The sequence below is a fragment of the Lissotriton helveticus genome, chromosome 1_1 (genome assembly GCF_964261635.1).
Source record: "Lissotriton helveticus chromosome 1_1, aLisHel1.1, whole genome shotgun sequence".
Classification (NCBI taxonomy): domain Eukaryota; kingdom Metazoa; phylum Chordata; class Amphibia; order Caudata; family Salamandridae; genus Lissotriton; species Lissotriton helveticus.
The window spans coordinates 2130206610-2130221091 of record NC_136057.1 but is presented as its reverse complement, the minus strand read 5'-3'; the positions used below and the strand labels follow the sequence as shown (position 1 = coordinate 2130221091).

The following is a 14482-nucleotide window of genomic DNA, read 5'->3' as shown; positions in this document are numbered from 1 at the left end:
CCTAGGGGTACTACACATCAGATCTCTGTAGGTTCTGAGAGGAAAGGCGGGAGTCCTATTCTCTGTGTTCTACCTGAGAGGAATGATCGTAGCCAGTGCCTTTAGTGGACGTGAAAAAACTGAATGCAAATTGAAATGTCACAGTGCTTCATAGTTTTTTAAAATATCTTTCAATCTAAGGGACTTCTTTTTGGACGCCCTAAAGAATACGGACCTTGTATTCTCTTTGTGATAAACGTTTTGCAGTATAATGAAGATTAAATTTAGGTTTTTATTTGTGCTTTCTACTAGATCCTGTATACGGATAGAAACTTTGTGATTTGTGCCCCTACTGGGTCTGGGAAAACTGTGATATTTGAACTAGCAATTACTCGGTTATTAATGGAAATTCAGCCGCCTTGGACAAATGTGAAGGTCGTTTACAGTAAGTACCAGATAAGGTCACACTTGCTATAAAATTTGTGTTAGCACACTGTGTTTCTTAGGAAATAAATTCATGACAGTAACTGGAAAGTGTATGTTGCCTACTATACAATGAACAACATTGCAGAACAATTGTGTTTTAAGTCCTTAGCTCCTAAGGCTTTCTTCACCTCCGAGCTGAGCCCTTTTATTGCTGTTTGGGGAACTTTGTGTTTATGCTTGCACAGCTTTTTACCCCAAAATGTATTCAGGATAAAAATGCTGTCTTTTTTCACACCTGTTGGGCATTCTAAAGGTACCCCGTGTTGTGGATTCCTCAGAAAACAATCGAGAATGTAGCCAAAATATAGTAAAGTGTGTTGTTTTTTTAAATGGTGAAAAAGTGCTGTGCAAGAAAGCAAGAGGTTTTCTAAAAATGGAATCAACAAAATGTTAGATACCCTGAGATCACCTTCTTCCCAGTATTCAGGAACAATCAGAGTTGTAATATATAACTAAACAAACATAAGAAAACCAAACTAATGTGCAATTATGTTTGTCAGACCCTTCTGGGCACATGAATACGTATTGTTGGTTGGTTATCCAAAAACATGTGATAACCAAAGCCAGCTGAGATGCAGGTTATGATGATATTTCGTTGTGTACCAACTGTTTGAATTCATATGGTAAAATCGACTGAATTAAAACGGTCTATGAAGAACATGTATCCATATTAATATGTGCTTCAGCTACTGAATTTAGGAATAATGGTTATTTGTACAAATGTGAATTTTGTGGTTTCCCATGCTATCATGCGAGTTAGAGGACATTTTGCAAAATGTGTTCTTTCTTACACACTGGCTTATATTCAAACGCCAAAAATGGAAATAAATATATTTGATAATAACATGTTATGCTATTCTGTTTTCCCATACTTCTCATGGTAAAAACAGTACCCCACTTGTATTGATGGGCCTATGTTGGACATGACCCTTTCTGCAGGTCAACCCCAAATTTTTTGCCTTCCTCCTATTTTTGCTGAATTTATTTTTGTTAGCCTTAGAATTCTGTTCACTTTACCACTGCTAACCAGTGCTTAAGTGCTTGTACTCGCTCCTTAAAACATGGTAGAATTGACTTATACCCAACTGACATATCTAATTTACTTGCAAGTCCCTGGTAAAGTGGCACTACATGTGCCCAGTGCCTGTACGTTAAATTATTCTAGTGGGCCTGCAGCACTGATTGTGCCACCCACTTAAAAGCCAATTAAACATGTCTCAGGCCTGCCATTGCAGAACCTGTGCTGTAGTTTTAACCTGCAATGTCTGTAGGAAGGTGGATATCTGACTATGGTTACCCCCAAACTTTTTGCCTGGTGTTTAGCTGGTTTTTGACATAGTTGGCCTGGGATCCTGCTATTCAGGGCCCCAGGCTAATTGCTCTCTCCTTAAAATGGACTCCATGTACGTTAGGTACATACACAATTGGAATTGGCTCACCTTATTGGCCCCTGTAACAGTGTACCCAGGTACCCAGGGCATAGGTGCTTCCAAGGCCTACCAGGGGCTGCAGCATGTATTATGCCACCCCTGGCCTGGCCTCCATTTGACACAACTGGCTGATCACTCAGCTGGGGTAAGTCGGTGTAACCACCCCTTACTTAGGTGTAGTATGCCTATACCTAACCTAAAATGGACACACATGTTCCTATCAGTCACTCCTATGGAAGGCCTCATCAATCCTGGAGGCAGAGTGCTTAGAAATGTGTGAGATGGTGCTCTGGCATGAGCTGAGCCTGTCTGCAGCTTTCGGAACCATGTCCTTTAGCTGTTTCATGATACTGCCATACCATATACTCTTAAGTGCATTATGAACCTCGCGGTTAAATGCTATCTTGGGTTTGGCTTTATCAAAACATGTTGAGTAAGGTGTCATACGAATTGGAATACTACCCCCTCGCCAGTTCTGGTGACGGGGGTAGCATTCCACCCTTCTAGAGGGACACGACATGTACCTAGCCTGAACCCCGGTTAAAGTTAAACAGAGCCTCAGCATCACAAAATGGATGCTGCCACCACAGACACAAGTCTGACCTCCTGCTGCTGGGAGTCCTTCCAGCGAGGGCAGCTTGGACAAAGGGTTTCCTGCCTGGGGAGGTGCTAGCACCACCCCAGACAGGATTTTGTGTATTGGGTAGGACAGGGCTGAATAGAATCAGACATGCCTGGGGCACACAAGGTGTCCCTGTGCATAGGCCAGTTCAAACCGGTGCTGGGGCTTTCCAGCCCCAGTCCTGGCGCGAAACTGGACAAAGGAAAGGGGGTGTAACCACCCCCCTTCCTGGTTCCACCCAGAGGAGGGACCTAGTAGGTGATCCGGCCCCCCAGATTCGAATAAGAGTGGGAGCTGTGTCCTGAGACTTCAGATCATCCTGAATCAACTTGAAACTAAGAAGACGACTGGACTTAGACATTCTGCTGCACAGAAGACTGAAGAGCATCTCCCTTGTGGCCTAGGAGTGGCCACCCTGTGAACACAGGCACCATCCAGCAACTCGACGTCTGCTTTGCCGCCGCCTCCCGCCGGAGCCCGAGCCCAGAGCCTGACAAGACCCAGACTCCCAGACTTCTCACAGCCCGATCCACAGTCCCTGCAAAGAAGGGACCCGTGGAGGCACCGAGAGACGTGGGACCGGACCTCTTGAAAGACCCCCGAGAAGCTGACTGCGCAGCACCTGAGGCACCCTCGCCGCTGTGCTTTGGGGTTTGAGAAGCCCCAACCTCGAGCAGCCCTTGCACCGAAGATCAGCCCCCCAGCATCTCCACGATCTGCGTGGGGCCCTTTTGCATCGTGCCACTCGACGCGCCATCCCGGCCACTTGCCACGTGGCTAGCGGCCATCTTGGCGACGAAAATGACAAACTACACCGCTGGTCTGATTGCTCCAGATTGGCCCTTGCTCCCCTGAAAAGGAGCACCCGCTCTGACCTTGCTGGTCCTAGTGAGAAGCTTGAATCACTTCCTGCGTGGCTTGCTTTAGCCAAGGCCTGTTTGCTCCAATCAAGTTGCCGACACCGCCATCAGCGAGAGCCTACGTGGGACAGCTCGTGACCGACTCCTGGACGTCCTTGACCTCTTCGTGTCCACGTGGCTGCAGAGACAATCGTTACAACATCACCTGTTTGCACCCGACATCGCCTGGTTCCTTCCTGGTTCCACGCTAGTCACTGGCTAGTGACTTTGAACATTGTCCCCTCTGCCTTCAGGTCTTCACCTCTTCAGATCCACCCTTGGATCCACCGGAACTCTTCACATCGAGCCGCCTGCAGCATCTTCAGCTCCAAGCACCATCGACCTGCGTGACGAAACCCGACACTACTTCGACCCTGTGCACCCGCTTCCTGTGGGTGAGGTAACTCAGCAACGCCGGTGTTCTCACACTGGTATACACCTCTAGTGTCTGTGTCTAACGTTTCATCCTTCTAGGTCACTCGGAAGGTTCCTTAATAACTAACTTTGTAACTTTTAAGCACCATTGACATTGCATTGGTAAAGCGTGCACTTTCCGCACTGCACCCGAGGTCCGCGGGCCTTTCCCGACTTCTTCACTGCTAGTCCCGAACAGCTCCAGCGATTCCCCAGGCCCTAGGCCTCTTCACTTTCCCCATAGTGGTTCTTATACCACTATTTTAGTATATGGTTTAGGTGGCCCCTAGGGCTCATCCATAATTGTGCAACTTTTGTGTATTTAAACTGTGTTTTGTTTTAACGCATTTGCTTCTGTGCTCATAAAGAGTATCAGGGATATTTGTAGAAATAAATCTATATATATTTTCAATATATATCTGTGTGGTGTCCTTTCATTTGGTATTCAAGGGATTGTATATGGTAAAACAGCTTGCTTCACATGCCTTTACAGAGTTTAGCCTAAGACTGCTTAGTCCATGCTACCCCTAGGATAGCTTGTCTATAAGGTTGACTTTACAACCTGCACCATAAGGGTTGCTTGGCATGGTACAAGGTGATCACTAGAACTAGTGAGCATCATATACCAGGCCAACTTCTCACATTGGTGAGCAGCGGATTGGGATTTGAACTTGCTGTTGTTTTACCATTACAATCTTTGAAAATATCATTTGAAAGATCATACAGGTACCTGATAGGTACACTAAAACAAGACTAGATATACTTAAGTTCTACTGAACTTAGTTGTTGTAGAGGATAGGGAGTAGCACACCCTGACTACAACTACTAGATAGGTTTTGTAGGAAAACACAAGTGTAGGTAGATTGCAACACATCCACCACACTAGAGCAATGTCTGGAGCAGAGGGATCCACTGGATCCATCTCTGTTGAGAGTGACCCTCCAAGGGCACCATCCAAATTTGCTATCTTTCCATTTAAGGAACTGAGGCAACTGTGTTCCATGAGAGGAATCAAAACAGGTCCTACCCCTACAGCAGGACACCTCAGAGAGCTGTTAGACCAGTCTGAAGCTCTAAAGAACTCCAAACCAGGCCCCTCAGGGACTGGAGATGGAGGCTCTCCCACTGAAGATGATAACCCTGATGCCCCTGCCCCTGTCATCCAGATAGATGAGGAAGACCAGACCACTGGGAATACTCAGCCTGAGGAAGAGGAAGAGGAGGAGGAGGAGGAGGAAGAAAGTGATTCTGATGATGGTAGAAATAGCCAGGTGTTAGTCAGCAGGCTTAACCAGGCTAACGTAAGCTTATTTGGGACTGAAGGTGGGTCCAACCCATTCAGACCCCCAAATGGACTTAACCAGGAGCATAGGAGGAGGAGGAATCACTCAGGTGAGTCCAATACTTCCCATGTTTCTAGAGGTTCTCATGGCAACTCCAGAAGGGAGTTGGCTAGCCCTCAGAGAAGGGAACATGAGGCCAAAATGAGAGAGGCTGAACTTAGGAGCCAGAGGCAAGAGTTAGAAGTTGCCCTGGCCAAAGAGAAACTTGCTAGAGCAAGGCAGCCTAGAGAGAGTGGATTAGAATCCACTGGTGGCAGCACTATCCCTAAGGATAAAGACAGGTCCTATGACAATAGAAACCTGAGTAAGATTGTGCCCCCCTACAAAGTTGGGGATGATATCCACAAATGGATGACTGCACTTGAGAGAGCTTGCAAAGTACAGCAGGTCCCTCAGGAGCAGTAGGCAGCAATCTTGTGGCTCTCCTTTGAAGGTAGAGGCCGAGACAGGCTCCTCACAGTTAGTGATGGGGATTCTAGAAACTACCTGGTCCTGAAGAGTGCTCTGATTGATGGGTTAGGCTTAACCACTGAACAGTACAGGTTAATGTTCAGAGATACCCAGAAGACACAGACTCAGGACTGGTCTGAATTTGTTGAATGTGCCACTAAGGCTCTGGAGGGCTGGTTGCTGGGAAGTAAGGTTACAGACTATACAGGATTGTATAATTTAATTATGAGAGAGCAAATCTTAAGTAATTGTCAAAATCAGCACCTGGTTGACTCTGATCTGACCTCCCCACAAGAATTGGGTAGGAGGGCAGACAAATGGGTCAGAACCAGGATCAGGCCTAAGAACCAGGGTGGTGACCAAAAGAAAGAGACTACCAAGCCTCAAGAGAAGGGTGGGGATAAAAGTAAGGAAAAGACTTCCCCAGGGCCCCAAAACTCCAAGGATGGGGGTGGGTCCCAAGACACTTCTTCAACCCAGAAAAAGCCTTATTGTCATGCCTGTAAACAGGTTGGGCATTACAAAACAGACAGCTGTTGTCCCAAGAATGGCAATAAAGAGAATATACCTCCAAAGCCAGCTCCAACACCTCCTGTTACTGTCAGCAGTAATCCCCCAGGAAGTGGGAGCACACCTAGGAATCTGGGTGGGTTTACTTTTGGAGGACAGGTGGATTCTGGCCTGTGCTTTGGGGTTTGAGAAGCCCCAACCTCGAGCAGCCCTTGCACCGAAGATCAGCCCCCCAGCATCTCCACGATCTGCGTGGGGCCCTTTTGCATCGTGCCACTCGACGCGCCATCCCGGCCACTTGCCACGTGGCTAGCAGCCATCTTGGCGACGAAAACGACGAACTACACCGCTGGTCTGGTTGCTCCAGATTGGCCCTTGCTCCCCTGAAAAGGAGCACCCGCTCTGACCTTGCTGGTCCTAGTGAGAAGCTTGAATCACTTCCTGCGTGGCTTGCTTTAGCCAAGGCCTGTTTGCTCCAATCAAGTTGCCGACACCGCCATCAGCGAGAGCCTACGTGGGACAGCTCGTGACCGACTCCTGGACGTCCTTGACCTCTTCGTGTCCACGTGGCTGCAGAGACAATCTTCACGACATCACCTGTTTGCACCCGACATCGCCTGGTTCCTTCCTGGTTCCACGGTAGTCACTGGCTAGTGACTTTGAACATTGTCCCCTCTGCCTTCAGGTCTTCACCTCTTCCGATCCACCCTTGGATCCACCGGAACTCTTCACATCGAGCCGCCTGCAGCATCTTCAGCTCCAAGCACCATCGACCTGCGTGACGAAACCCGACACTACTTCGACCCTGTGCACCCGCTTCCTGTGGGTGAGGTAACTCAGCAACGCCGGTGTTCCCACACTGGTATACACCTCTAGTGTCTGTGTCTAACGTTTCATACTTCTAGGTCACTCGGAAGGTTCCTTAATAACTAACTTTGTAACTTTTACGCACCATTGACATTGCATTGGTAAAGCGTGCACTTTCCGCACTGCACCCGAGTCCCGCTGGCCTTTCCCGACTTCTTCACTGCTAGTCCCGAACAGCTCCAGCGATTCCCCAGGCCCTAGGCCTCTTCACTTTCCCCATAGTGGTTCTTATACCACTATTTTAGTATATGGTTTAGGTGGCCCCTAGGGCTCATCCATAATTGTGCAACTTTTGTGTATTTAAACTGTGTTTTGTTTTAACGCATTTGCTTCTGTGCTCATAAAGAGTATCAGGGATATTTGTAGAAATAAATCTATATATATTTTCAATATATATCTGTGTGGTGTCCTTTCATTTGGTATTCAAGGGATTGTATATGGTAAAACAGCTTGCTTCACATGCCTTTACAGAGTTTAGCCTAAGACTGCTTAGTCCATGCTACCCCTAGGATAGCTTGTCTATAAGGTTGACTTTACAACCTGCACCATAAGGGTTGCTTGGCATGGTACAAGGTGATCACTAGAACTAGTGAGCATCATATACCAGGCCAACTTCTCACAATGTCGACCAGGCTAAATAAATCTTTTCCGTTACCCAAACCTTCCTTTTTAATACATGTAGTTCACCCCTAAGGTAGACCTTAGACTCCCCAAGGGCAGAGTGCAGCGTATTTAAAAATGTGGACATCTACTTTTAAGCTTTACATGTGAAAAAAGAATACATAGTTTTTTACTACTGCAAGGCCTATCTCTTCCGTAGGATAACATTTATGTTGCCTTATTACATGTTATATGTGTAATTTCCAAGTGGGAAAAGATAACTGGTTTATGTTTGGTGTCGCTGGAGTCCTAATTTAAAATTCTAACTTATGGAGAAGTTGTATTTTAAATTACATGTCTGAAAATGCCATTTTTAGAAAGCTGGTATTTTCTTGCCATAGCCATTTGGTACCTGCAGCCTGTCTATAGTCACATGACTGGGTGTAGTTGGCAGTTCAGTTTTGTGTATTCCTCCTAGTCAGCCACACACAATGGGAGCATAGGTGTGACTGGATGGGCCATAACTGGCAGGAGGGGAGGGAGGAACTGGGTCCATCCTCACACATGAACAGACTGTGGCTAGGGGAGGGGAGGCAGGGAATTCCATGCATTACAAAGACACTCTCTAGAAGCTTCTCCCACTTTCCAGAAACAGGGTACCAGTGGATAAAAGAAAGACACCAAACTCCACTACTTAAGTACACTTCTGCACCTGTGAATACTCTGCCAGGAAGAAAGGTTGCTGTGCTACTACAGTTACTGCCATTCTTCTAGACTGCTGCTCTACTAGGAACTGCTGCCCTGCTGTGCTGACCTGCTGCCGTCTTGTCTGGGGAAGTAGAACTGGAGCTGCAACTCCAACTTGAACCGAGAACCCCAGAGTGACTCAAAAGGGCTAGTCTGCTGGCCTCCTGATCTGAACCTCAGGTACACAACAGGCTCCCAGCAGCTCCTGGACCCGTCTTCAGCACGTTCCTAACCCCCCAAGAGGTGCCTCTCAAGTCCTGGACCCTTGGTGTGGCTCCTGAGGTCTTAAATTCAGGTTCGTGGGCTCTTAGCAGCCACAAACGGGCCTGTTTGCCCTGGAACCTCGTTGTTTGCACTGAAAATCAGCGTGAGCCGCAGCTATCCCATCTCTTTACATAGCATTAATGACCCCTTGTGGTAAACCGCCAGCATAAAGTCCCAGGCTAGCCCTTCCTCAACACTTGGACTGCTCTTCGTTCCAGGCTGACAGTCTCCAGCAACGCGCTCTTTGCTCCTCGCGATTCTCTTCAATGCGAACAGGACTCTTGACACAAACCTTGAGACGGTAAACATTCAGCCGGACTAATCTGCGACTGTGTCTGACCCACGCGCCTTCGCGGTCAGCCTGAACTTTTGACTTTTACCCGGTCCAGCTCGACCAGATAGCTGCGGTTAACGCTTTATACTTTTAGACACTATATTGATGTTTATTTTTTTTTTATTCATAACTCTGGTTCTAGGATTGGATTTTTGTGGGTTTGGCATAGTTTTATTTATTACATTCTGCCCTATTTTCCAAACCTGGTGTGGGATCTTTTTGTGTGGTGTTTTCACTGTTTTACTATTTGAAGTGTTGCACAAATACTTTGCACATCACCTTTAAGGTAAGCCTGACTGCTCTATTGTTCTCGGAGGGACAGTTTCAAACTATGGAATTGTTTTTTAAAGACGTATCTCCTACACCACTTGAGATATTTTACTATGCGCGATTGAGACAGGGGATGAGAGATGTCCTACCGGACTTTCCTCAAGAGCCAGAGAACTTCTCCCCGTTGCACGGCATGCTAGGGTCACAAGATGGGAAGCACTTGGTGTCTAGACTGTATAGCAATATCAGTACATTGAAACAAGGGATAGAGGTAACAGCCCGTATGAGGCGGGGCGAGGACATAGGACAGGAGGTGTCTGATGCCCAGTGGAGCTACTGTTGTGGGATTACAGCAAATATATCGGCTAGCTGCAGGCTCAAGATTATACACTATAGATTCTTGCAGAGGCTGTATTATACTCCAGTTAAGAAGTATAGGTTTCAATTGTCCGACAATGACAGATGTGAACGGTGTAGAAGAGCGGGTGCTGGATTTCTGCATCTGCCGTGGGAATGTCCTGTGATCCGGGCATATTGGACACAGGTACATACAGCTCTTGAGGCCATAACACAGGTACATACAGCTCTTGAGGCCATGGTTGGGCTTACAGTGGATAGAGACCCATTGACAATGCTGTTGGGGTATACCATGCGGCTCCCTAAGCAATATAGAAAATTTCTAGATATTACTCTATTGTTAGCTAAACATAGATTGGCATGTCGCTGGGGAAGGGGCAGGGCCCCAAAGTTTAAGGAATGGCTTAATGATGTGGTGTATTGTCAAGAACAAAGCACTATCTATGCCGAGATGCAACCGATGGCAAGCAGGCCAAGGCATATCTGGGGTCCACTGACAACCTATCTTCTAGGTACTACAAAGTCGGACTCAGAGGAATCGCTGCACAATACCGTACAAGAGGCTAGGGGTGGAGAAGAAGAGGCCCTATTATCCTAGCATAGATACACTGGACTGTCTTCTACCAGATGTGGTTACGATATCTGTACGGCTGAGGTGTGCAATATGCTGGTATAGAGCAGAGGGGAGGTACAAGAATGATGAATGTGACGGAAAATGATGCTGCAATATGTACACTCCCTTTCAATTTTCCTGTTCTGTTAATTTTGTATCAAAAGCTACTACTGAATGTACTGCAATGTCATTGCCCTGGATGAAATGGATCCCTCGGTCCGGCAATATGAGCCTAATGTTTGAACTTTGCGAGACATATTGTCGCACCTGTTTATACCCCCACCAAAGATTGCTCACTATGATTGACCGCATGGGAATGTACCTTTGTGTGTTTACTTTCAAAAATATAAATAAATATAATTTTTTTTTTAAAAAGCCTTACTGCTCTATACCAAGCGCAAAGGAGGTTGAGTACTGGTTAATTTGGGGTCTGATTGTGCCTTACCCTTACTGGGATTGTGGTTGCTGCTTGACCAGGGCTCACACATGAGTCAACCAACAACCCAATTTCTAAACTGCCTATCATTAGCGACAGGACAGGTTCCCAAATGTAACATGGTTGCATCAAATTTCCAACACAAAAAATGATCTATTTTGGGGACGTTGGTAGCAGTGATATTTAGGTTATGGCTCAACCGTAACTCAGAGTAAACTACTAAACCCAGATATTTCTGACTATTGGACACTCAGGAGGGTTTAGGGTGGTGAGACTTGCGTGTATCGCACACATGTTGCTTACTCAGATGCCCTGCAAACCTGAAATGTTGGCTAAAATCATGCATTTTCTTCATATTTTTGTGAGGGAAAGTTCTTGAATCCTAAAGGAGCCACAACATTCCTACCACCCAGTGTTTCCAGACTTCTGCCTATAAAAATAGTACCCCATTTGTGTAGCCGGGCGTAGCACCCATGATAGGAAGGGCCGCAAAGCATAACATGTAGACATAACATTTTTGGCATAAATATCGACCCATTTTGGCAATGAGAGTAGCAGTGGTATGTGGGCCCAGGCATAACCGACCCAGGGAAACCTACTAAACCGTGACATTTCTGAAAATTAGACACCAACGTCAGCCTAGGGTGGTGTGACTTGCTTGGATCCCACTCCATTTTCTTATCCAGAATGCATTGCAAACCTCAAACTTTGATTAAAATCTTCATTACTCCTCACATTTCTGTGATGGGGAATTCCAAAATCGGACTCAGAGGAATCGCTGCACAATAACGTACAAGAGGCTAGGGGTGGAGAAGAAGAGGCCCTATTATCCTAGCATAGATACACTGGACTGTCTTCTACCAGATGTGGTTACGATATCTGTACGGCTGAGGTGTGCAATATGCTGGTATAGAGCAGAGGGGAGGTACAAGAATGATGAATGTGACGGAAAATGATGCTGCAATATGTACACTCCCTTTCAATTTTCCTGTTCTGTTAATTTTGTATCAAAAGCTACTACTGAATGTACTGCAATGTCATTGCCCTGGATGAAATGGATCCCTCGGTCCGGCAATATGAGCCTAATGTTTGAACTTTGCGAGACATATTGTCGCACCTGTTTATACCCCCACCAAAGATTGCTCACTATGATTGACCGCATGGGAATGTACCTTTGTATGTTTACTTTCAAAAATATAAATAAATATAATTTTTTTTTAAAAAGCCTTACTGCTCTATACCAAGCGCAAAGGAGGTTGAGTACTGGTTAATTTGGGGTCTGATTGTGCCTTACCCTTACTGGGATTGTGGTTGCTGCTTGACCAGGGCTCACACATGAGTCAACCAACAACCCAATTTCTAAACTGCCTATCATTAGCGACAGGACAGGTTCCCAAATGTAACATGGTTGCATCAAATTTCCAACACAAAAAATGATCTATTTTGGGGACGTTGGTAGCAGTGATATTTAGGTTATGGCTCAACCGTAACTCAGAGTAAACTACTAAACCCAGATATTTCTGACTATTGGACACTCAGGAGGGTTTAGGGTGGTGAGACTTGCGTGTATCGCACACATGTTGCTAACTCAGATGCCCTGCAAACCTGAAATGTTGGCTAAAATCATGCATTTTCTTCATATTTTTGTGAGGGAAAGTTCTTGAATCCTCAAGGAGCCACAACATTCCTACCACCCAGTGTTTCCAGACTTCTGCCTATAAAAATAGTACCCCATTTGTGTAGCCGGGCGTAGCACCCATGATAGGAAGGGCCGCAAAGCATAACATGTAGACATAACATTTTTGGCATAAATATCGACCCATTTTGGCAATGAGAGTAGCAGTGGTATGTGGGCCCAGGCATAACCGACCCAGGGAAACCTACTAAACCGTGACATTTCTGAAAATTAGACACCAACGTCAGCCTAGGGTGGTGTGACTTGCTTGGATCCCACTCCATTTTCTTATCCAGAATGCATTGCAAACCTCAAACTTTGATTAAAATCTTCATTACTCCTCACATTTCTGTGATGGGGAATTCCAAAATCTGTTGTGATCCACAAAGATCCTACCTTTGGCTGGGCCTAGTGTCTGCGACAGGAACTAACCAAGCCAGAGACCATACAAAGATAACCTGGACTTCTTTTTGTCACAGTTTTTATTTGTATCTGTCAGGGGCACCCCGCCTCATGTTTATTTTTCTGAAAAAATATGATTCCTGGCATGTAGTGGGCTTTTTGCCCACCTACTGAAAGACTGTAGGCTACTATTAAGGTGGGGAGTCAGGCTTGATGTCAAGGTGGGCCGCCTACCCATTATTTTTAGTGAGCTTTCTTCCGATTGGGGATAAATTCCCAGTCTACCCCCATTGGTGCGGAAAGACTGCTGGGCACAGTATGGGGTGGGCTACACTGATGTCTGGTGGGCCGGCCCCTCTTTTATTTGATTTTTTTTACATTTTTCCCTTGGGTCTAGAGGGCTTTCTCTCTCCTGGTGGCCAGGATGGTGGTAAAAGCCTGTACTCTGCCCCCTGAAACCCCCATTGCGTGGCAGAAAGAATGCTGAGAACATTTTGTCGATGTTTAGGTGCATATTCTTGTACAGACTGTACAGGATGGGCAGGATATAACCAAACAGATCTTATGCTGTGAGAACAATATTATCATCCACAGACATGTCTGGATGTGCGCCGTAAGTTTTTCTGAAGATTCCCATACTTCCCTGATTGACCAGCTTTTTGATGATGCGTGGATTATGGGAGAGGGAAAAAAGTTTGGGCTGTTGTAAATGAATTCTACTACAGGGTGTTCTCTGGTCTTGGCTTGCTAGCATGACAATTCCACAAGCAGTATCAATGTTTTATCGTTATTTAACAAGCTAAGCTAGCAGCCCACACAGAATTTTCAGATTTTCAGTGGCAGAGAGATATGAAGGGCAAAAGACAGCAAAAGCAGCAGTCCCCCTCTTACTTTGCACCTGGCAACACATCAGAACATCTCTAGGTTGCCCGTGGATGAACACAAGCTCCCATTGGGAGAACAAGTATGTCCTATCCTCCCTCACTGGCGTTTAGCAACTTCAGATCATTGGGTCCTACAAATTTTTCAAGTTGGTTACACTTTACTCTTTCAGGTTGTCCTTCCCACTTCCTACTGGCGTTTGCACTCGTTTCCACCAAGAGTTGTTGATGTTACTAGCTAAGTTGGTGATCAAAATAGTGCCCGAATTGAAGCAGGCTGGGTTGTTAGTCCTGTTACTTCCTGGTCCCCAAGAATGATGTAGTCATACAGCCTATACTTGATCTTGAAATGTTAAACTTGTTTCTCTGGAAGGAAAAGTTCAAAATGATTGCCCTTGCTAAAGTCTTATTGACCTTCATTCACGAGGACTTGATGGTGTATTTGAACCGGTAGGACGCGTATCTTCTTGTACCAGTCCTGCAGTCCCAGAGGAACTGTTTTCCAGTGGGTTCCATTCACCTTCAATTTAAGGTTTTTCCATTTGAGGATACATTGACCACTTGGGTCCTTATGAAGATCATGTCAGTGGTTGTGGCCCATGTTCACAGGTTTGGATAAGTGTAATCCAGAACCTTGCAGCTGGCTGTCAATTTCAGCTAGTCTCAAGTCACCTTTGGCGCACAATTGGACTGATGGTTCTCCATCAATAAGTCATATTGTCACATCAACCCATGTGGAGGTTGTCCTTCATTGGTGCCATCTTGGACATAGTCACCTTGAAGGCCTTTCACGCCCCAGTATGGGTCCTGGACATTAATACCATGATCCCAAAGTTTTGCACAACAGCTATTAATAACTCAACAGTTTGGAGAGTAAGCGGTCTTATAGGATGCAGGCTCTTC

General features: G+C 45.9%; 1 protein-coding gene across 9 annotated transcripts in view; it reads left to right on the top strand.

Annotated features, from left to right (window-relative positions):
* HFM1 (helicase for meiosis 1) overlaps nt 1–14482 on the top strand; it is a 4349684-nt gene that overhangs the window by 1157557 nt on the left and 3177645 nt on the right. For 7 of the 9 annotated variants that reach the window (XM_078646244.1, XM_078646261.1, XM_078646269.1 and 4 more), the window contains exon 7: nt 292–424. The exons of the other annotated variants lie outside the window; for them this stretch is intronic. In XM_078646244.1, coding sequence (XP_078502370.1) covers nt 292–424 — 133 coding nt within the window. The remainder of the gene's footprint in view (nt 1–291; nt 425–14482) is intronic. 9 annotated transcript variants of the gene reach the window in all.